Below are 24486 nucleotides of genomic sequence, written 5' to 3' on the forward strand. Positions count from 1 at the left end.
CACTGTTGTGTGAATCTATTATCACACATTTGTCTCTGCAGGTATAATGKGCATGACAAAGAGATATGAGGGGGGAACAGAATAATAGGAAATTGATAAGATCAGACTGGGAACTGGTCTGGCCTTTTWAATCTACTTGTTTCAGTAACAATCAGATCTTTGAAGGCAGAGGAATGGTAGATGAGACATTTGGCTATGAAATGTCCTTTACTAAGTCAAATAGCTGTGATTTGGAATACCTAGATAGAAATGGAAGACAGATAGGTCAACTAAGGAGGAGACTGAGTAATTCCAAAGGTGACAGGGAGAGCTAGAGRTGTGGTAATTTAAGTTCTATGGGAATGTATGTCAGATGACTGATATAAACCCTCATGGAATCAAGTCCAGTCCAGCTAAACATGCATTAAACATTAAAAAGCAAACAAAGAGAAAAATATGCTGTGGCAGAGAGAAAAGCAAGGTAAACAGAACAGATGGTATCTTTACTACCTTGGAGTATGGATTCAGGATACAGYACAGATCAGTTGGTAGGATAGGCTGCCATCAAGGACATGCCTCCATCARGAAGACTCAAGTTTCAGCAAGTGCAGAAACAATCAGAACAAATATTCAAAAATAAGAAAGGGGAAGACATAAATTGAAATACTGAYACTGATACTTACTAAATCCAAGGGGCCATTCACAGCTCTAGATGCATCATCTGCCAGACTCTCAGTTCTTTCAATCACACTTTGAACACTGGAGTGGGTGTAGATAGCAGCAGTYGTGTTCAGAGTCACATTTCTCACTCTAGAGAGGCCACTAAATAGACAAATAACAAGCAATTCTGTTTTCAATRAAGCACTGAGTTCCATGTCTTCAATTACAACATGCACATCTTTCCAGAACACATGATGCCTTCTGAAAAGAAACGAGCACACCTTGCCCACTGTTGCATAAGGGGCTTTAAATTCATTATTTTGAACTGAAAAAATAAGTTAAAAAGTTTTCAGCTATGCACTTTTTTTCTATTTTGTAAATTGTTGTTCTGTTTTGTTTGCTTCCATCTTTTTTTTCCTATTTTGTTCCCTTTTGTTTATGTTCATTTTATGTTMATTTTTTTAATTTATAAAGACCCTTAGAACAAAGAAATCATATCCCCTAAACAGAAAAGCTCCTACCTTTTTCTTTGARCTACCTTAGTTCAAAAACTAAGTACAGATACAGAATCTAGGAGGAAATTATAATCATCTGAAATCTAATCCCCATGGGCAGGGGCTTTATTTAGTGAATTAAGCCTCTACCTATTTGTATTAAATCCGACATTAATATAAAGCTCATGATTTCATAATTGTTGAGTTTATCACCTCTCTAGAGCATCTGCAAGTCTTTGGAACTGGGTGGCATGTTCCTCAGCTCTGTACACCAGGTCAAGCACTCCTCTCACAGACATCTGCATCACCAGCTCATCCACGTGCTGTCGCAGTTTGGTGCTCCACAGGACTAATCCATCCTGGTGGACTTCCATGTTCTGGAAAACAAAATGTTTCCCTTTATTTTTTTTCACTAGCAAAATACACTTGAGATATTCAAAGAGGATGTCAAAACTTGAGGACTTACAGATGTAGAGTTCTTTACGTCTTGCGCAAGAGCAGCAGCAGAATTCACTAGGACCTTCCCTTCTTTTATGAGCGTGGTCGAGATTTCTTCACTTTCCTTTATATTTTGCTTTTTGTCCTATAGCATAAATAAAGTGTTTTGTAGTAGTCTGAAAAGTCAGCTATACTGATGACTTCACATAACACAAAATATTACGGTTTCCTTCAAATTTTTAAGATATCAAACATATTAAAATGTTTAAACGTGCTTAAAAAATTTAAAAACAGCTTTTAAACACAATTTCATATTTGATATTTCTTATTGAACAGCACTGACTGTCCAGCCTTACGTGTAGCTGTGCCAGGTTGCTGGAGATGAGAGGAAACAAGCGATGGGTCTCATTGATGTTTGCAAGTGCCTCGTTCACCAGGTCCTGGGCATCCTGCAGGCTGCTGCTGTGCTGGGACAAGAGCTGGCTTGCACCTGTTTTTATTTCAGCAAGTTCCTGCTGGGGTTTGTRATATTCTTCCTTAATCTGGGTCAAWAMCTTTTCCGCAGCTCTGAAAAAGGAGAGGAATCAGAAATTAAAGAAATGGTGAAGGAGAAATTTAGGCATGGATTTTTTAAGGAGAAAATGAGACATGATTGGAATGGGTGAAATTATTTTAAAAGCATCTTCTTACAAAAATCTGTTATTTTTTTCTAGAATAGCATACATACACATGGTAGCTGAGTTATCCATTTTGCCCCACAAAATGATGACTGCCTGGGGAGAGGACAGTAATTCAGTTCATAAACTTTGTATGTAACTACTAGAGGGGAAAGGGGTTAGTACGAGTCACATTTGTTTGGACTCAATTTGGGACATTCCCCACATCAAAATCTCTTGAAACTTCCCTCTGGGAGTACTCTATGTCCTAGTTGTAGTGATTCATATTTYGAATGTAGGATCAAAACATAATTTACAAGGATTGGCACTGGAAAGTAAAGTTTAAATATCAAATAACTAGTCCTATTAAAATGAACACTGAAATGAGCAAACTCTGCACTTATATTTTTAATAAGCAACAGAAATTATCTGGCAAATATTAAATTCTCATAAATCTGTCAGCTGTTAATTGCTTCAGCTGTTCTGTTTGGGAATACTTGCATCTCCATTTGAACACTTCCCAGAATTGAAGGAACAGAACTGAAAATTATCCTGAAAGTCTATTCCTTTGTTTCTCTGCATTTCAGCACATATGCTGAACACTGCAACTCCTGTAATATTTTTACATAAATGTTTGTCCTTGTTATTCTGACTGCACCTCACATAGATCTTCAGCCAAAGCAAAGGAAACCTAGCTTATTTCAGTTACAGGCAGCAAAACACATTCCATCTTTCTAATTGAACAGCAGATGTGCATTTGCATGYATTTCCTAAAACTAATAATTCTGAGTCTTTACAATTAGAATCCATAGCCTTAAAAAAGTTACAAGAGCGGAAGTATTTTACAAGCCAATTATGGCTTCTGTTTCAGCATAGAGTAAAAAGGTTGTATTCCAAATTGTCTGGGACTTTGCCTTTCATGGCAAATGTGTGGAGACCTCAGTTACARATGTTGCTTAAAGCACATTATCACAAACTCAGTCTGCTGTGAGTCGTGTGGCAAAGTCTATTCCCTAGAATATGGACTAGCAAGCTGCTTATTTAAATAATTTTTGAATTTACAGCTGCMTTGCATAAGAAATTCTGCAGAGCAAACAACCTTACAGAAATTATTAACACTCTTCTTCAATCTGTCAAAGGACCCTTATCAGAGAGCTTTCAGAAATTTCAACAGAGCCTATAATTGAAAAAGTTAATTTACAAACAACTTCTGTAAGAGCTCAAAAGCTGTTGATGTTGAAAGTCAGAACATTCTTTTACTATGTAACAAAACATTTTAAGACATACTTGTAAGTGCAAAAAAAAAAACTATTTAGAGTTCCTAGTAAGAATAATTCGTACATTTCTGGTCCATTTGCATGTCTCTATAGCTTCTATACMGTTCTGTATTCAGTAGAAGAGTCTGCTGAACAAAATGAGACATGCTACCAAGACAAACATTCTATCCTGCTTAATCCAAAGCACTTTAAAAAAACCCTCAATTTTCAAAAATATTTACATTATTTACATCCTTGTCCCCTCAAGCCAGTGTTAACATTCCTACAGTTTTTGGTGTGCTATTACATTACTTGGTATTTCTGGAACTGGAACAAAAAAAWTGCTGACTTTTGGAACACCAATTTTTGTATCTTGCCAAGTCTGGCCATAAGCACTAACAATGACTGTAAAAGCCATTTTACAATAGCCTTTAACAAGTTAACAGAATACAMTCCTAAACAATGGCTCAGAATGCTTAAAAAAATATCTTGGCTTCATTTGCAAATCTTGCAAATTCCAGTGACAATAATTATGTCCTTCAGCAGGATTAACATCTCCTGGGCTTGCAATTGAGTGAGACAGTTTTGTGCCATCTCCCACCCAAAATCAACAGAGATGTGTAGTAGAGTCAGATCTGAAAGAATCTGAAATCAGCGAGTCTTTTTCATTTATCACAAGGAATTTGGTATCACATCCAAGTGAACAGGCTTTATTGATTTTAACAGACTTCTAAAAGACTTTACTCTTGGTTTGTATCACATGGGATGACCAAGTATCATCTAAACATGGATCTCCAAACAAAAGTTCACAGAGCTCCACCTGGGCTAACTATCCATCACACAGCCACTTACCACGGCAAAATGTTTCTCCAGTTATCCCTTAAAAAAAGCACTGTTGCATGGCAGAGACACGTGTGAAACAAAGTTTTCAGTAGAACAGGCTTACTTTAGGACTCTGGTAGCATTATGGTGGTGCTGAACAAAATCCTTCTTGCGCAATGCATCCAGAAGGGCAGAAATCTCATCCTGTAGGCTCTGGGATGTGGCATTTGACAGTGGCAGATCCAGACCCAGCGTTTCATTTAGTGACAAAGCAACTTCAGCAAGTACTGAGTAAGAGAGKAAACAATTTAGTCATACCATTAGAAAAAAGTACATATTTGAATCCCCTGAGCAAACTGCAATATTTTCCATGTAAATAGGACATTATCAGATGCCAAGGACATACCCTCATTAAATTTTGTAAAGAAATKGAGATATCTTAAAAACAGGATACCTTTGATGGTTGTATGTACCGTGTCAATAAAGCCAGTCAGTTCTTGACTTTTATTCCTGGTTTTCTGAGTCATTGTGTCAAGTTGCTGAGCTTTTTTCAAAAATTTAGCTGTCTAGAATAAAATTAGAGATAATATTTGACAATTCTTCTAAAATACTGATTAATTCCCTAATTATTAATTCCCATAATTGTCTATGGTTTTTATGCTTATTTTCCTACTACTGAGATATTTTAGTGTAAAAAAATAATGCGTTTTTGTAAGGTRAACCTAACTGGCTCATAAATCTCCGATGCTTCCATGTTTGCAGATGCCTTAATTGTATTTAAAGTTCCAGACTCTCAGATCTGAGTTATTAATTATTTCCATAATCAGTAAGCTCATAATTATCAAAGCTATTTCTTCAATTAGGCATTACCACTGTTCTGGATACATGAGTATTAACAATACATCATTTTTAACAATAACAACACTCAGTGGAAGCACCTGGTTAGATTCTGTATGCAWGGTGAGAAAATTACAGGAACATATGGTCAGCAAATGAGATCTAATGGCTGAAGTACTATTGTCTATTTTGGAACAACAATTATTCTGTTAAAACTGGTTAAAGAAGACAAATGTTGTTTATTTCTCCTGTGAGATATCAACAGATTTATTTCTGCTGAGATAATTTTAAACACAATGCTAGAGGTATCAAGGACTTTTTGGTGAATACTCAGCTGTGACATATAAGCTCTACATGTTAAAGCAGATGAGAAGAAAGTAAGTCACTCTCTCCAGTTTTAAGACAGTAAATGACCACAGTACAACAAACTTAAGAACTTGAACAGAAACCATGTAAATTTCCTATACAATATCATAAATCACTGTATTTTGCAGAACAATTCCACAGAGCAATTAACTCCCCTCTTCATAAAACTACAGAATGGACTGAATTTTTTCATTGAACTCCATAGAATTTAAATAATATCTGAACAACTCTCTGGCATTAAGCTCCTATGCAATGAAATCTCAAATCATTTCTCCAGATAGGCTAAGAATAAAGGAGCCAGCACCTACCTCTTCATGCAACTGATCAATGCCTCCTGAGAGATTCAGAAGACTTTCTTCTGCTGTATCTAACRAGTAAGTTGGATCTTCTCCAGGAACTAYAGACCTCTATAAGAAACAAGAARTAACAGCTCACTGGAATTTGAAGAYTTCATTGTGGGTCSAARAAAGTACTGGGAATAACTGTGCATGCTGTTTAGATTATTTGTATGTTTCAAAGGACCAGTTTTCAATGCACACAAGGTGACACACAGTAATTCCAAACATACAGACCATGCAACACAGTGCACCATTTCTTTAAAAAAGCAAGAATCCAGCCATGTTGTATTTTTAATTGAGTAAAAAGGAAGGAAGCAGCWTTTCTGCATTCCTGATTCTTGATTTCACCACAGTCTGAGCTGCCCAAATAAACTACTTKGAGAAGTTCAAGGCACTTCAAATTAAATGTTTTATCCAGTCCCACAGCTGCCACTGTTTCAGCAGCTGGTTCTGTCAGAACAGCTACAGATACACAGATACAGAGGGTGTATCTGTGAGGATGACCCTGGAGATCAGCAGTCCTGTGGATCCCTTTGTCAATGAGAAAGAATAATATGCTGTATTTGACTCAAGGCCACCTCAAACCTGCTCTACATGGCAATAAATAGGTCATTGTACCCAAGACTATAATATTTGATACAGTCAAGGCCTGCAACAGAACAACACTTCACTAAAGATGCAAAAAAACTCAGGGCATCTCTTACAGAGAGAGCAAGTCTAGGAAAGGTTTTTATTTTTAGATTTCAGATGTTTCAGAACCAATCATTGTAAATACCATAATAAGTATAGTGTATGAGTGTGTATGAGTGTGTGTGTGTGTATGTGTGTGTGTGTGTGTGTGTGTGTGTGTGTATACATAAACACACACACTATATAAGTGAAGTCCAAATTTAAAAAAAAAAAGTAATACACAAGAGTATCCAACAGCCTTGAGTCAAATGGAGGTTTCAAAGCCTTTTCCTCAGCATGAAAAGCAAGTGAAAGAGAAAGCTAAAGCTCTCAAGCCTCCTGGAATAAAGCRCAGTGGGTTTCTTTAAAAGCCCAGTTGAAAAAAGCAGAATGGGACAGCAATCAAGTTTAGGTATGTCAAGAGGTGTAAAGCAGGAAGCTGTAACTAGAAAAACAGAACTACTGAAGTCTTCAAATGGACTGGAGATGTAGAAGCAATGAGGAGTGGACAATTTGATTTGATAACTTTTCATTACCAAAGGAAAGCTACAGAAAAGAGGAAATACTCGAGTTCTGAGCTACCAGCATGAAGCAGACACAACACAGTGCAGGGGACAGCCCTTCAGGGAAGATCTGTAATTCACAAAAATAAATGTGGGGATTTTCTGGCTTCCAGACGCAGTTATGCTGGTGCACAGCAAAAGGCAAGATAATCATTAACTATCCAGAAAAAGGGGAATACCTGTTTCCAAACAGAGAAAGATTTTAAGATTATCAAATTACCCCCAAGTTTAGATGTTWAAAAAACACTGTAGCCCTACATAAATAAAATTACATGAGTCATAATGAGTTTTATATCTATTAACACCCCAGTTCCTGAAAGTGACGGCTAGCTTTGATTTAATATTGAAAAAATGTATGTACTAAGACTTAAAAAGTAAGAAGTAAGTACAAACTTAGTTAAGTAGTTAAGGCTAACTTACTAGAAACTTACTATAGTTAAGAATATTAAACTTACTTAAGAAGTAAGTGGAAACTTAAACTGCTTTTGTTTTTTACATAATATTTGACTCTTCTTTGCAATTGAAGTACTAAATAAAAGCTACATATTGAATAATGTTTTCAAGTAAAAGAAGATGATGTTCCTATACAAACACAAAATATTCATAGAAAGCCAATTATCAATTGTATCCTTGAAGTATTACAATATTTCAGTACACTTACGCCTTAGGACATAAAAGAGAAGCRTAACTGAAGCTTTTAAACTGAAAGGTTAGCAACTAAAACTAAAGGATAAGAGGATCTCTGCTGAAGCACAAACACATAGTTTAATCGAGTTTGCCATCAAATATTGTAATTATTAACATTTTGAAGTAYTGTTTGGAATTCATTCTGCCTTACATCTTAAATGGAAGAAATTATAATTCAAAATTTTAATTTGCTGAATTTGGMAGCACTAAAAGGCTCACATTATTCTGATTTTCTGTGATATGGTGAGATACATAGAAGATGGCTTTGTTTCTGACTCAGAGCTTGCCTGCCTAACTATTGCTAAGCAGACTTATCAATAAATGTGCCTATTTTTAGTGGTCATGAAGCAGGGAGGATCCTGTTTATCTCTGCTTTTTTTGCAGAGGCCACATGAATTTATTCCTCAGCAACAATAAATGACCTTCTAGAATCACATGATGCAGTATTTCATGCTTTGTTAAGGGTGAGAGCAGCTGAAGGGAAGTTTGCCCCACGGAGCCTGAAAGTGTCCAACACTGAAACATTCCACATGGCTTTAGTGTCCTGAGATGGACAATGGAGTGGGGCACTTGGRCTGCCACACAACCCACAAAGAAAGCAAACTGCTGCACCCCAAGCAGCCTGGCTGATGGAGAAGCAGCTGCCACTCCAGGGAAAGACTCACGGGACTCTGCTAAAGAGCTGCCAAGGCATAGAYCTGGTGATTGCTCCCCCAAAGGCACCAAAAAGAGAGAACACCTGGTCTGCTGTTTCTATTTCACCACTGAATGTCAATCCCCTTGCTGACCACTTCTAAGAATGCTCATAATCCAGATAGAGCACATACATATAGCACATTCAGAAATCCTATTGCTGATTGAAAAATACATTAATCCATTTATTTAAATGCCAGTGCAACAAATGAAAATAAATACAGGCAGCTAAATAACTTAAGGTATATTTCCATAGCAAACATAATGGTCATAGTCTGGTATCACTCACACATTTTCAAACCATGAACTTCAGGAGGCCTTTTGTCAAATTACCAGCACCTGTGAGTGGCTGCAAGTTTTGCTTTAAGCGTGTGTCTGAGTATTTCTACTCTTTATGTGTTCATTTTACCTTCAGATGTTGTGTCATATTCTCCAATTCTGACAACATCCCGTAGGGCACACGGTCAATACCAGTGAGGTTCACTGAAAGTATSGCCTCGCTGAGATTATCCAAACTGTTTAACAAAACTCCTGTGCAGTTGTCATCACAAGCTAAAGAAAGAATTTTAAGGGAGCAATATTAGTATTAAAATGAAGAGAAAAAGCACTGCGATTTTGATTTAGACAATATGTGCCTTCATCAGTTTAGAGTGATAAAGCACAATAACTCTGAAATTACAGATTTGTAGTCTTGCCTTTTCCTTCTTGCCAAAGAGCAAACTTATTCCAAACACATTCTCCTTCGGTTAGCACACATTAGAGCCTTACTGCTCCTGCTAACTATTGAGCTGCTTGCTGTATTATAATCTTATTGAGCTTATTTAACCATTTTGTAATAATTCATGTTGAAACTACTCACTCAAACAGGTTTGGCAGACAGGAAATTCAACCCTACAGTCCTGTAACTCTATTTACCAGTTTAAAAAAAAATTTATACAAAATAAAACCTGCATTCTAAATCCTGATTCATTACAGAAGCAGATTACTGTACTAGATGTGTCTTTCTGCTACCTACACTCTCATAAAGAATTACAGGACTAATTATTAGGGGGATATGAGTTATTGTTGGTGGAGAATGYCTATAAACCTGGGATAATTCCAAATGTAGTATTACAGCAACCTTGCATCCAAAGGGTCAGTGACATAGGAATTCAAGATCTTCCAATAAATAAAGGTATTATACAGTCAGCAAAAGTCTTAAAATTAACTTTCCTTAAACTTATTTGTAACACCTGAAAAAGCCATTTTAAGGATTAACTGTTTATCTGATGCTAGGAGCTCTCCTGTAGTTTCCTCTGTGCTCACAGAATGGTTGAGGTTGGACAGGACCTCCAGAAAATACCTCCTCCAAACCTCTCTATTCTACAGAAATAATTAAGTCGTTAAGATTTCTTTCCTTCCTAGGAAGAACAGGTCCCGACATCATAAATCCAAGGAACAACCATGTGCACACAGACATCACTGGAGTGGACCAGAGCCCATTGGGAAAGTAAACAATTTACAAACCACCTACAAACACACTCTTCTTCCAGCAGAAGATGCCTTGGCTCACACTCCTCACAGAGCTGTCCCGTCACCCCRGGCTTGCAGAGGCACTGCCCAGTGGCACCATCACAATTCCCATGAACAGAACCAGCTGGACTGCACTGGCACGGATGGCAGCTGCCACCAGGGAGCTGAGGGTCACCGTAATAGCCAGGGGAGCACCTGCACAGGGAGGAATGGCACACAGAGCATCAGGGGRTACTCATCGTGACATCAGATGCTACATTCACTGACAGGGGCTTTTTATTTATGGTTCAACACTGACAAATCACTCTAAGCCCTTGAGCACTCACTTTTACACTTATTTACAGACACTGAATAATCCATTCTGAGTACAAATACGGCTCATATTGACCAAACCATCCTTGGGAGTTGGGAATAAATGGGAACATYGYGTGTAGCTCACCTTTCACARTACTGTCCTTCGTATCCTGGKAGACAAGCATCACAGTGRTAATCCTGAACACCTTTCAGGACACAAGTGGGACTAAAACTGGAGGAAGAATAAACAAATATCTGCTAGCATATAAATWAAAGACCATMYAGAGACAGACAACACCTTCAGCCACAGGTTAAACACTGTAAGCAGCAGCATCTTCTGCTTAATCTGATGCACCGCTCTAGAATTTGCACTTTAGTTGTGTTAAGTTTGGTTTCTCAATGTGGCTCTATTACTGCATAACACCTTAATGCACTTTACGGCCTTCCTTTTAAAATGTAACACAATGTAAAATGGATGCTGTATGATATGGCTGTATTGTGTATTCAACTCAGATTTGCATGAGGACACCAGAATTGCTACATTCTCATTCTGACTCAATTATACAAAAGCTAATAACAAATATACTTTTTAAGCCCCTGAAGAAAAAACAGCCTGCACAGCATTTTGTTTTTCAATGTATGAAGTTAACTGCTCCTCTACCAAACAAGCAGATGTATAAATTTCAGACAAAAGAGTACTTGTTCTTCCCTGCATTGATCTCGTGAAAAGTTCCTGCATTGAGTAGGGATGGCCTGGATCTTTGTAAACACAAAAGCACTGTTCTCTGAATGAAGAAAGAGACCCACATTTGAAACTAAACAATGTCACAGCAACTTAATCAACTATCTATAAAAGTCTAATGTGTCCATTCTAGTCTTAGAGAAAAAATTGACTCATCTATCACCTAACCTTTTTATTTTAAAACTTCACTCACAGCTCAGAATGCAAGCAATAATTACTAAATAAAATAGTTAGCTTTCAAATGACTAGAAATTAAGGACATGTAACAATAATCAACTCCTGTGGTCATAGTGCAGGAGGAGCAGAAGGAGTAGGAGGCACAACACAAGAAATACAGAATGGTAAAATGTACATTGGATTTAGTAAGTTCTGGTTACCTAACAGGGTTGGCTCTGGGACAGGCACAGAGAGAGCAGTCATTGACRGATCCAATTACTTTCCCGTAGTAGCCTGGGGCACAAGCACTGCAGTAATCACCAACTGTGTTATCTCTGCAGTTCTGAGACACAAAAAGGAATTCAGACCGTTTAAAACAACAACAAACAACAGGAGTAACTTTATCTAACCCCCAATCAATACATATGTACCATTTCCAACAATCGTCTCTACATCTACCCATTGTTCAGCATTCTCTGAGTGGAGAAAACTTTTATGCAAAAATAAACAGAACAGCAGCATATTTTCTTCTTTGTGAAGGCCCCTTCAGGCAGGCTGACCTAATTTCTATTCTAAATTTCCATTAAGATTTATGTATTCCTGCTTCTATTAATTCAATTCAGGTCAATTCATCAAAATGAAAAATCATTAAAAAAAACCCGAACAAAAAATCCAAACAACCCCCCACACACAAACAAATAAAACCTAATGGAAAAATTAAACAGAATACCTAGAGTTTCATTTTCAGTGTTTCAGCAAATTCTATAAACCAGGGACTATCCACAGTCAGGATTCACAGACACTACATGTCAAGAGCACTGATCAATAACCAGTGCTATTAATATTAAAGCACAAATAAGGTCTTATAAGCACAATTTAACTGACTAGTCCCCAAGTGAACAAAAATCATTTTCTGCTTTCCCCCACCCTTTTTCTTTTGACCTTTGTTTTTGTTTTTTTTTTCTTTATTTCATATACTTGCTGGTGTGTATTTTAGCTTAGTTGACAAGAGTAACCAGTGGGAATACAACCTCTTATTGTCTGGGGGCAAAAGTCAGAGGTGAAAACCAACTCTCTTGCCTACACCATTCAGCTGGAAATGTCTAAGTAGTAATCTCAAGAAATAGGTTACTTGTTAACCCTGAAACAAAAAGCTGAAGGGAAGAATGAKGAATATTCACCTGTGTGAAAGACCTACACATTTTGCCCTTGTAAAAATGAGAACCTTAGATCTTACTCATGAGACACAACTTTTGGACAAATCTGAAAGCAAAAGAATGGCTTAGAAAAGCCTGAAGGACTAAGGAAATTCACTTTAAAACTGATTTAAAGGATTAATTCAGCAGAAATTGACTTTGAACTAACTGCCACACTGGAAAAACTAAGTGACTGGAAAAAAATTAGGAAAAAACACTGAGCAATGCCMGGGAACAGACTAAATGTGCCTTATTTGGTTATCTGAGAATTTGCTGCCCACAGGCTGTCAAATCACAAGAGAGAGACAGTGGGTCAGTCATATGTAACATCTTTTTGCAAACTTTGGGATAAAATGAGAAAAATCAACTTAGCTGAGGCATATCCCTATAATACTTTAGAATCTCTGGGTATTAAAAATGTCTCATTTAAGGCTGGTCAGAGGATACTCTTCCTGAGAGAGAAAGAATTTGCCTTTGATTTAAGTCTGTGGTGTGGTATGGATTACTGCTTCCTTTAACTTTYTCGTTGTGTGCCTAAGCAGACCTTGTCCAGAAGCAAAAAAGTCTCACAGAGAAACAGGGAAACTTAACTGATACACAAATAATTTTAAAAGCAAAATTAAAACTAAAATAGTTRATGATTTTGAGTATGTTAGTGCCCCCAAACCTAGCTAATTTTACTGAATGGACTATAAGGAAAACACCATTCAGAATTTCCATCTTTCAGAGCTGTGGAGGAAAAAAATCCCATTTTATTTAAGCAGTACAGACATCTACTTCTCCCAAAAACTCCTTCAATAGGTTACTGCCATTGTGTGTTCAGGTGAAATCAACAGAAGAAATCAATGTGTACGATGCACATACCAAGCACTTTCCAGTGTCAGGATCACAGGTTTCACTGTGGTTGTTGCACTGACACGGCACACAAGGYGGTATCAGAGTGTGAGGCTCTTTTACACTGGATTCTGGATGCTTTCCCCTGTAGTATCCTGGGGCACAGCTCTGGTTGTAAGGGGAGTAAATTAAAATTTAAAAAAAAAAATAATTTCACAGCTATCAACAGCTACAAACAATTTTAAAAGCCATTTAAGTATTTTTTTTTGTTTGTTTTGTTTTTACTATACACTATAAGACACAYAAGAAAGATTCAAGGGTTCTGTACCTGACAGGACAATCCCGTGTAACCGGCAGGACACCTGCATTGTTCTACAAGATGAGCTACAGGCCTGCCTAGATGCATTTCTTCAAACTTGACTGCAATTTCCATTGAGATATTTGCAATTCTACAAGATAATATATGCAGAAGAGAGTGTTAACATCTAAAGAAGCAYTAACACCAAAAACAAGATCCAAAAACATTTTCATGCTTCAAGGTCAGGGCTACCATACGTAATTCTTTCATAATCCCCTTCCATTATTCCCCATGCAACTATCTCAAAACCTGAATATTCAAAATAATASAGGCTGATGGTCTGCAAAATTTGCCAAACCCACCATGCAAGGGTGTGAAATTCTTCCTCAGAAATATTAGAATACATTTTGTCTCATGCCACAATTTTGGACAGAGCTAAAAAAACAATAGTTGAAAGCATGTGAATCAAAAATAACACAAAATCTGGAGATGGAATCAGACTCCTTCAGAGCAGTGARGATGTACAGATATTGGGTTTTCACTGGATGTACCTTTGCTTCTCTTGCTAGTTTCCAGACTGACAGAAGCAATGCCCATATCTCATCCTCTCCTTCTCATTAGTAACTTAATACTGCTCAAAAYGGCAATAAAATGCTACTTTTCTGAGGTGGAATTATCTTACCACCACTGCCCAGAGTGTGTAAAACTACAGGAGAAACCCAGATTGATACAAACCCAAGAACTCAGGGGACCATGTGATTCAATTGAGGGAAAAAAAAAAAAAAAAAGATGGGAAAGAAATAATTTAGAAAATAAAAAATATCTAACTGTCTCATCAGTCCTGCAGAATGCTGCATCAGCCTGTGCTTCTCTGTGTGCTTTGCTATCAAACTAAGCAGCAGAGAYKTTTAGGGTTTCACAGCAAGAATTAAAGAGGGATTCTGCTGCCATTAAAGGTCATAAATGTTTTCTTGTCAGAGGAAGGGCAAAAGCCATAAATAGGAAGTTGCAAATTTCTCTGAGGTTAAGTCTTTACTGCATAGCTCAGTTGGGGCTATTTKTACATTAAATTACAGTAATGCACTACAATAAATAAACACAATCTGGGGTTGCTTCACCTGCTTTGCTGCAATCCTTGGCCATAAGCTGCCTTGATAAGGATGTATTCAACATTGCTCAGCACTGACATGAAGTCAGAACGTAAGACAGGCTCATCAGACACAGAGTTAAAATACTTCCAAGAATCCTAGGGAAACATAAGAAGTATTATTAAAACCATGAGCATTCAAGTTTACTTCAAGGTAATGTGTTCCATCTGTGGTTTGGCTTACCTCCCTCATTTCAACTTCCTTGTCAGTTCTTACTCCATTTTCTGGGGAAGGGATGTCTACATAGATGACCAACTTGCTGGTGTGACCACCTTTCATTAGAATCTGTGGCTCAAAATTTGAGGTTCCAAAGCCATCCAAAGCATAAAAAGCAACGGTATATCTCAGCTTCCCTCCATAGGCCATGAGCTGTTTGGATTAAAAATTATCACTATTATTTATTCTAAGGTTCAAGCTACTAGTTGAAAATATTTTAACATCATCTGTAGACTGGAAAACCGCCAGTTCTTTGAAGAATTGGCAGTAAAACATGAAAATAGACTTAAATTCAGCAGCTTTTGCACTGAGGTTAAATGCATATTTCTGAAAAGCAGTCTTAGTTTTTTACCTAGATCCTTTCAAGGTTTCAGTTTTCATTTAATTCCTAAGCAGTAGAGATTCCATGATCTATGTACTTATTCTATCATCAAGATTAAAAATTCTTTCAGGTTTCTGCACTGAAACCAAATATATAACTGTTCCCCCTCCCCAACATAGAATCCTCGAAATAAGTAAATACGGGTGTTATCAATTTACAGGGTCAAGAAAAAATCTTGTAAGTAAATGGAAATATAAATACATTGTTAGTGCTTGCTATGAATAAGTTCTGTCACTAAATTGTTACAACATTCTGACCTACAAGAAAAGAACTAACATAGAAAAATGCTTTGAAGATAAAGTTACCTTTCGACAGTAAAGGAGTTTCTATTAGGCAACAAAGTTAGATACAAAGAATTGCAGTYATTTAATGTTCTTACCTGGTCTCCCTGAAACTGCACTGGCAACTTCCAGTAAAATGTTTCTGTATTTAAGTATTTTCTCACTATGGCAGCATCCAATAAAACATCAGGAAATTGTGAAAATACTCCTTCCACTGTTCCAGTCAGGTTACTTTGAGCTACTACATGCAGAATGGACTGATCTGGAGTTAATGTTATCTACAACAAAATGAGTAAAAAATCCTTTCAACAAAAATATTCAGTTTACAATTTCAGCTCCTTTCAAACAGTCAATGGTCTACTTTAGAGTAATAAATACCCATCCCAAAAAACAGGAAAACACATTTGAAATTTTCTTTTTTAAGCAGTGAAGAGTGAACTGCAAAATTTCAGAAATTAGAGTGTGACCACGTATTAGTTGCTTTCTTTTCTGTTCTGACCTACGCCACTGCCGCTGTAAGCCAGTGAGTGACACTAAGCCTGATTCATGGARTGTGCACACCAGTGTGGCACCCAACAGGAGGAAAACTGCAAACTGTGTCYGTGCAGTTATGAAGCTTTACTTACAGGAATTCTCACATGGCCTTCTAGTTCTGAACAAGATGTGGACATCCCAAAGCAGAAGCATGGAGTACATCCCAGTGCATTGYCAGCAGACAGACCAAAAGTTCCAGGTTTACACTCACTGCATTGTAGACCAAATACATTTTCCTGGAGGAAATTAAAAATAAATAAATAAATAAAGAAAGAAAGAAAAAAGTAACAGCGCACTCATAATACTTCACTATCTAAATGAAAGATGATTCTTTCTGGAAGAAAAACCAGTTACTAGGCAAACTACATAGCAGAATATCAATTATTATATGTATTCTGTTTTACTGTGCAGTACATTTCTTCTTTGATTATTTTTAAATGCTGACTTTTTTTTAGGAAAGAAAAGCACAAAAGAAAACCCCATACAAACAACAAACAACCACAGAACAATGAAGTTAAACTCATGTATTTGAATGCCCATCAAAAATTAGTAGTATTTCGATTCAAGAAATCTTCAAATTATGTATTTCAATTCAAGAGAGAATTTTCTCCCAAACCAGAATCTGGAAAATAATCTCCAAAAGCTGCTCAGTATGAATAGGAATCTGGGAACCTATTCCAAACTATTTTTCACTCAATTCTCAGCTGGTAAGCTGAACTTCAAGGAACTCCTGAAACTACAGTCAGTGCCCCACTGGTACCTTTAACAAGAGATTGGAGGGACACCTATGAAGGGATACATTTGTTGTCTTGAAGTAAGTTTTCCACTTAGTCTTTCAAGAACAGTTTCCCACCTTTTCAGAAAAATCTATACTAATTATATATTTTATGTTTCCTTCTTTTTGTACAAGAATGTCAGACTTCCCTATTAGCAATGTATCTGAGTTATTCTTAAATACTGCCTTTGGTTCTAGCACAGGAAATAAATTYGAACTTGCAACATAAGTATGTTTCAAAAAACACTGAGACTCTCCATTTKGTATTTATTGGTTTATTCCTGTCATTATAATTTGAATTTTAAAAAAGCAGGCTATATCATATGAACTTATCTTTTGTTCCCAAACTTAATAAAACCAAATTGGTATGGGCAGAAAAACKTCACTGCTTTTCATTATTTCCTGATTAATAATAAGAACAGTTTAGCACTGTCACAGAAAATCCTTTAGCAGTGATTTAGGTGTATTCATAAATGATACAGAGTGCCTTTTCAAGTCCTTTCAGCCCTGTATCTTCCATGACTTTAATACAATCAATATCTAGAAAACCCTCCCCAGAAGGGGCTGAATAGCTCAGTACCTTGCAGGTACAGATGCCAGTTTCTTCTTCACAGCCACAAACTCCTTCAGTGTCATTACACGTCTCTGCTTTGGTTCCACTCAAATCACAGTCACAGGCAACACAATCTGGGTAGTCCCTGTAGCCCAAGGCACACCTGGAACAGTCTCGTCCTCCAAATTCAGTTTTGCACTTGCATTGCCCTGTCAATACATCACACTGGAGATCAGCTGAACCAGAGTCGCTACAGTTGCAAGCCTTGGATGAAGAGAAGAAATGTTTATAAATAGCAGATCTTAAAAAAAAGAAAAAATTTACAACAGAAACAGTACAGTAAATTTGAGAGTGACCCTTAAAACTTAATGCTTGTCAACAATTACTRTACTTATTACAACTACTTTATCATCCTTACTCTAAAAAATTGAAGAGAGAAAAAAGKTATCAATTTGGCTGACACTTAATAATAGAAGGGGAGAAATTCCACACAGAAATTAAGTCGTTTGGTTTGCATTGTAGCAAGGAACTGCATTTCCAGTAAACAGTGGATGCCAAAAAGTCAGGAGCTTTGTTGATTCCCAGATATGGGCTGGGAATCAAAKGAGTTGAAGGAATCTGTTCCAGAAAAAAAAAATCCATTTAATACACTTTGTGACCGAACAAGTTGACAGCCTTGGCTCCCAGGTACCAGTAAAGGTCCACAGATCTGAACATCAAAGATCTAAGATCATCTAAGAATCGTAATAATAGTAATAATTTACATGTATTCAATCTTTATTTACTTGTGAGGAAGATAAATAACAACTAAGGTAAAACACACTGTGCTGCAGCACACATGAAAAGGATTGTAATCTAAACAAGACTCTGCTACACTACTGCAGCTCTGCTACACTAYTGCACCCAGAAATGGATGCTAAATATCAAGAAAACCACTAGAAACAGAGCCAGATGAAGTAACCACTTATGCATTCTGTGCTGCAAAACCAGACAGGCTGGGTTTCTGGGCATCTGCCCCATTTCTTTATGTAGAGAGCATGCAAAGAGTCTCTACAGGGTTTGCCAGAAATCATTGTTCCTGATCTTAACCTACCACATCTGGCTATTCTGCACAGGGAAGCCTCTGTTGGGACTATTACCTGCAGATCACAGTATTGCTTGCTGTATCAAGAAAGTRTCTAAAACACCTTAGAGCAATTCATGTTAATTACTGTGATGCTGTAGCCAAAAGGAATGACAAACAACTTAGCAGAAGTGAGCAATTGCATATTTAATTGCACCTGATCACTGGCAAGTGATTCCACATCACCCTGTGGAAGGAACACCTCAAAGGAAATGCACAAGCAGCAGAACATTGTATTTGCAGCCCGTGTGGTAAGAATGACAGCAAGCTGACAGCTAACAAAGCTGTGGTTTAAAGACCAGTTGCCAACTATGCTGTTATAAATCACTAAAATGGTTAACTCTGAAAACTTATTACGACTACTTTATCATCCTTACTCTAAAAAATTGAAGAGAGAAAWAAGATATCAATTTGGCTGACACTTAAGTACTTACTGCATATAATGACAGACCCTGTCAAGTTGATTGTATTTGTGGTTTCTCCACTGAAATTACCCACTACATTCATGTAATTCTGAGGCTTTTTAAAATCTCAACATTTATAAAACAGTTTGGACCAATGCCATATTGGRCAGGAATTTACTGCATGAACCTAAAGGCAAAAATGGTTACTATTCCTTGGATCTACACTGACTTAGCATTTCATTGCTTAATCATAGGTACTAAGATGAAAATAATGTGAGCTACCATTGTTCCATACATGAAACATTAACTACATTATACAATTTTAATTATAAATTTTCAGAAGAAAACACCTGCAGTAACTTTCAAGACAAGCCAGATTTCAATGTTCTTAAATCTGTAATATTATCATTTATTGATTTGCACAGAAACTATGTTCCCAGGTGCCCATCACTGCTATAAATCTGGTTTAGTACCACTACTCAAACACCTAAAGGTTAGGAAACACAGCTCACAATTTTAATGTGAACTGTGCACCTATCCAGCATAAGCACTTTGATAGTATTTTCAAAGACACCCCTCTTAGAAGGTTCCTCAATAAACACAATGCAGTCTGTTATTTCGCTGGTTTTGGTTTTCCTATGAGCACATTGCATTAACACTGAGACAGAGAATAAAGATCACGGCTCTCAAAACAAGAGACCAATTCTGAAATTTGTATAACATTGCTTTTAACAGCCATGGCTTTTCATCCAGACTACCTACCTTGCAACCAAGTTTAGGAGAGTGTCCCCAGAAATTTTCTTCACAGAGTTCACATTTTTGTCCCTGAGTGTGAGGGGGACAAATGCATTGGCCAGAATCAGCATCACAGTTGTTCTGAGTATGGGCACAGTCACAGGCTGCAAGAGAAACAGGACAAAATGAGTAACTTTATCCATGCTTTACGGCGGAGAAGAAACTACAAGGCCACCCACAATCTTGCTTTTCTTATGCAGTACACTTGTCCATTCCACTAGGAACTCCTTGCCAACCCTAATCACTGAGGAATTAATCATGAMCACAGTGACATTTCATCTTTTCATTGGAAGCTCTTTATTGCTTCTTGACTTAACCTATTTGGTGTTTTGAAAAGCAGTGCTGCACTTCCACAGGGGAATCAAYAAAACCAAACACAATTACTTTGGAGTAGAGTATATTTGTAGGAAAACCCTTCCATTACAGAGGACACAAAACTCACCAGGAGATATGCTAATGTTCTTCTGCAGGTGAAAGGATTAATCTGAGGAATTACTTACTGAATAATAGGGTTGGATAACTATTTTTCTAATAGCTCATTACTGCAGGATGCAGTTGTCTATCTAAGAAACAAAGTACTATTCCAGTTWAAGCAGAATTTCAGAGAAGTGGTTTTATTAATTTTTTGAGTAACATTTAAGGAATTTCCAATACTGAAATGGTAAAAGTTACCCAAGAGATCTTTCTTAGTAAAGACAAAATATATTCATTTTAAAACATAATCCTATCACATAATCTCACTGCTTATTTCATTTTTATGCATTATTTGAGGCATGAGAAAAAGTGGTTTTGTCTTGTTGAAGAAAAGGTAGGCATTCCTTTAGCTATACTGTATTGAAAAGGGCATCTTATTAACATGACAAATTAGGTTTTGATGKAGTGTTCTCCATTTGGATGAACATTTTCTTTCCTGTCATGACTAAAAATTGTACACAGACAGGTGATGACGGGAAAATAGAGTCAATGACTTCTTATCAAACTATGAAATACATATTTAAGAGTTAAATGAAAAAATAAGTTAAAAATCTTTAGGAGTAGAAGCTCTTTACTCTCCCAACTGCAGAAAAAAAAGGGTTTATTCTCTTTGAAGGACTGAAGAGTTTTGTAATAAAGAAACAAAGGAGCCATTGAGGATGCAATATTTCTCTCATGCACACTTCATGAGTTATTTCATAGTCACCACCTTTTACAAGGAGCCACACAATAAGCAAAGAAATATTTTGTTCCCTAGCCTAATCAAAGCATTAGTACACCTYCCTACAGATTCTTCAGTAWCATCATCAGAACAAYCAATGCCAAAACAACAATTTGCCASAATTCAACTGAATATTGCTGAAAGAAATTCCAGACAAACTCTGGAAGGATCACGAATTAGAGCTTACGTGTGCAGCCACCATCCTGGAATGCGTAAAAGCCACGAGCACAACGGTCACACTTCTCCCCAGCCACTCCTGGCACACAGTGACACTGCCCCTGATCATCGCAGCCCTCGGASACCGAGCCAAACTGACTGCAGTTGCAGGGAACGCAGCCAAGCCCACTAAACAGGCCATAATACCCGTTCTGTTGGACAAGAAACAAATAGATTTGAGCTATGTTTCATAAATTTTTGAAAACACTACAATATACACTCTTGTTTTCTCTTGTTTGCCCTCCATGATGTCTGACCTGCAGGAATCTTGGCCAGCACTGCGTGCTTGCTGGGGAAAGATTCTCTGGCCTTCTCTCTTCACTGCTCCCAGCCATGAGCAATATGCAGTGAGGTGAAAAAAAAACCCAACCCTGAAATGCCCTTGTGGTCTTCTAATCTCATGAGTAAGATACTGTGCTTTGAAGTCTGATGTTATTCTAATTTACAGGCTTGCATGAGGTGACGATGGCCATACACAGATATCTGTGACTGTGAATGAAAGTCTGGAATAGAGCCCGTCAGTGACCCAGGGTACATGAGGATTCAAAGTCATTCTGCTRGGCTGGCACAAAGGCAGTAACTGGGCACAGATTTCCTACTCTGGTCTCTGAGGCAGTTCTACACTTAGCAGAGACTGGAAACTGCTGGTTTGTATCACCAGTGAATATCTACTTGTTCTTTTAACAGGCCTGCCTTTCAGCTGAATCCRTTGTTGGCATTCAGCCATGATGAATTTATTATCACCAACCACATTTCTTCAGATATTCCCTACTCAGGCTTCATTTTACAGAAGCATAGCTCTAAGATCTGTTCAGGTTTGTTAAGAGTGTTTGATTTGGTTTTTGACTGCACACTGTCAGCACCAGCCTGAACAGCCCTGTGCAGGAGGGTGCTGAATCGATTTCACAGCTTCACATCCACAAGGAGCGCATGTGGAGAAATTTTCAACCATAAAGCCTCTGCAGACAAACTTTGGTCTCCACTCCAGCAACAGGCCCCTCTCCCCTGAACTCTCTGTATCTGCTCTAATCAATATCTATAGATAAAGAGGAAGACAAAAAAAYACATATATATTAGCACCAGGTAATATATTTACTTACCAAGCATTTATCACATCTTTCTCCAATCACATTTGCTTTGCAGGAACAGATGCCTGTGTCATGTTGACAAGTACTTGAAAGGGAACCATTCACGTGACAGGCACAGGCTTGTGTTCAGACAAAAACAAACCGAATAAAAAAAAAATTATTCATGTGTATCTATATGTATTCATTATTACACAAAATTCAAAATCTGATATATAATGTGTTTCACATGTTTACATCCCACAGATGCTAAAACACTGCAGTAATGCCTGTGCATTTGAACTAAATTTTAAAAAAAAAATCCACCTCTGAATTGCTGTATTTGAGAAGTTTGATTTTTCCAGTCCTATATGTGACATTCAGAAGTAGAAATGTGTACAGCACATCACTGGAAGGACAGTGCCAAGCCAGCTAATAAGTTCCAGGGATATATACATAATATATTCCCCTCCCTCAGCCTAACCCAGCCCCAGTTTTCAGCCTGTACTTGCCAACTCACAACTTGAAGATTAACTCTTTCAGCAAAGGTTCACGTCCCCATCCATTTTGTATATGAACACCACATTTTTATCTTCTTTAAATGTTGAGAGCAATAACAGTAACAACTTACCATGACAGTTTTTCTCAATCACTGCATCCCCATAATAGCCATCAGCACACTTTTCACAGTGGTGACCCGCTGTGTTCCCCAGACATTTCAGGCACTGTCCTGTGAAGGGATCACAGTGGCCCTCTTCCTGAGGGTTCACATTGCCATTGCACTCACAAGGAGCACACGATTGTCCAGGCATAAGAGGATTTCCATAGTAACCATTAGCACACCTGCATCAGAGTTAAAAMATTTTATCAGCTGGAATGTGGTCATGTCACACACCTTCCCCACTGAAGGCTGTATTTCCTATTAAAAATTAATCTAAACTCTCTCAGTGTTACAAGGAAAGACAAAATGGAAAGGATAATATTCTGTACATATGGTAAGAACGATACAAGGAAGATAGGATGATGAACAGCTAATGATGGCAGTGATATAGATATTTTCCCAAAATTAGTGTACGTACCTTTCACACTGAGAACCAGTATAGCCTGGAAGACATTTGTCACAGACAATTCCACCTTCTTCACTCAGATGGCAAGTAGGRCTGAAACTATCAACAACATTTATGGCAGTTGATATCAATACACAGAATCACAAGACTTCCACAAACATTCAATATTGACCCTTCCATGGACCTCTCTATATAACCACACAATTGCAATATTTCCTAGTTTATCGGTGCTTTTAAGATTACAATATGTCAAAATAAACACATAATTTTCAAAAACTCTTGCTTCTTTTTTTTTTTTTGTGCTTTTTTAAAGAAAGATTTTAAAACTTCTTAAAAACTTGGCTCTCTTTCTAGCAAATCAGTGCAGTGGCTGTACTGAGTTCCTTTTTTTCACATGCAACACTTCTGTCCTTCTGCTGTTTTCTGGAACAACACAGAAGATAACCATGATTTTGCTGCCACRTTCAAGGACAGGTTGAATTATTGCTTTTAACCACCATGAAAATTGTACCAGTTCACTCAGCCTTTCTTAGCCTAGTCTATGCATTCGTCTCCCCATAAAAACAATGTTTCTATGAGATATAGTCAAATGAAGATGAAGGAAAAAAGGTCCTTTTCTCTCTCCCTCACATTTCATTACATTTTTGTCTTACTTTCTGATTTTGCTGAAGATGTAAAAGACAGAATTGCATAAGAAGCTTACTTGTTTGCAGCAGCACTCAGAGGACATGCACAGGGCTGGCAGTCCTCAGGTGTTCCTTGGGATGGATTTCCATAGAAGCCAGGCAAGCACTGATCACAGAAGGGTCCTGTTGTGTTGTGTTGACAAGCCTGTGAGACACAGGAAAAATCTCTGTATTTTTTCTTGATGGTTTTTCAGCCCCTGAGGGATTCCTACAGAAGTCTGCATGCACTATGACATCCAAGGAAACCATTCTTCAAGCCATGAAGAACAGCCTAGAACTCTGAAAATGTGTGTTTGGGTTTTTGTTCTGATTTGTAACAATTCTGATTGTTTTTTCCTACATTTTAGAATACACTTTATGAAACCAGCCACACTATTTATACACATAGATATATTTTGCATATTGGACACATTTGCAGTAACAAACTTAAATAGTTTTTACTGGTGTTTAGCCACTTTATTCCAGTGACCTTTAAATTTCAGAAGTGATCTGAGAGGTAAATTTTCTCTTCAAAAGGTAACGTGCAATGTCCACCGGCATTAGTCATGGAAAATGCT

General features: G+C 37.4%; 1 protein-coding gene across 1 annotated transcript in view; it reads right to left on the bottom strand.

The window, feature by feature from the left end:
* LAMA1 (laminin subunit alpha 1) overlaps positions 1-24486 on the bottom strand; it is a 97857-nt gene that overhangs the window by 23848 nt on the left and 49523 nt on the right. The window contains exons 17-40 of the mRNA XM_057383165.1: positions 23947-24074; positions 23256-23342; positions 22808-23019; positions 22213-22319; positions 21084-21264; positions 19669-19805; positions 17407-17643; positions 16144-16287; positions 15616-15795; positions 14822-15007; positions 14609-14736; positions 13521-13641; positions 13223-13360; positions 11384-11505; positions 10410-10496; positions 9972-10165; positions 8868-9010; positions 5817-5915; positions 4760-4871; positions 4430-4592; positions 1928-2138; positions 1600-1716; positions 1347-1510; positions 663-801 (exon numbers count right to left, since the gene is read on the bottom strand). Coding sequence (XP_057239148.1) covers positions 663-801; positions 1347-1510; positions 1600-1716; positions 1928-2138; positions 4430-4592; positions 4760-4871; positions 5817-5915; positions 8868-9010; positions 9972-10165; positions 10410-10496; positions 11384-11505; positions 13223-13360; positions 13521-13641; positions 14609-14736; positions 14822-15007; positions 15616-15795; positions 16144-16287; positions 17407-17643; positions 19669-19805; positions 21084-21264; positions 22213-22319; positions 22808-23019; positions 23256-23342; positions 23947-24074 — 3537 coding nt within the window. The remainder of the gene's footprint in view (positions 1-662; positions 802-1346; positions 1511-1599; positions 1717-1927; positions 2139-4429; positions 4593-4759; positions 4872-5816; positions 5916-8867; positions 9011-9971; positions 10166-10409; positions 10497-11383; positions 11506-13222; positions 13361-13520; positions 13642-14608; positions 14737-14821; positions 15008-15615; positions 15796-16143; positions 16288-17406; positions 17644-19668; positions 19806-21083; positions 21265-22212; positions 22320-22807; positions 23020-23255; positions 23343-23946; positions 24075-24486) is intronic.

This window comes from Malurus melanocephalus, unplaced genomic scaffold, assembly GCF_030028575.1.
Source record: "Malurus melanocephalus ecotype Western Australia unplaced genomic scaffold, MMel_1.1 scaffold_612, whole genome shotgun sequence".
Classification (NCBI taxonomy): Eukaryota; Metazoa; Chordata; class Aves; order Passeriformes; family Maluridae; genus Malurus; species Malurus melanocephalus.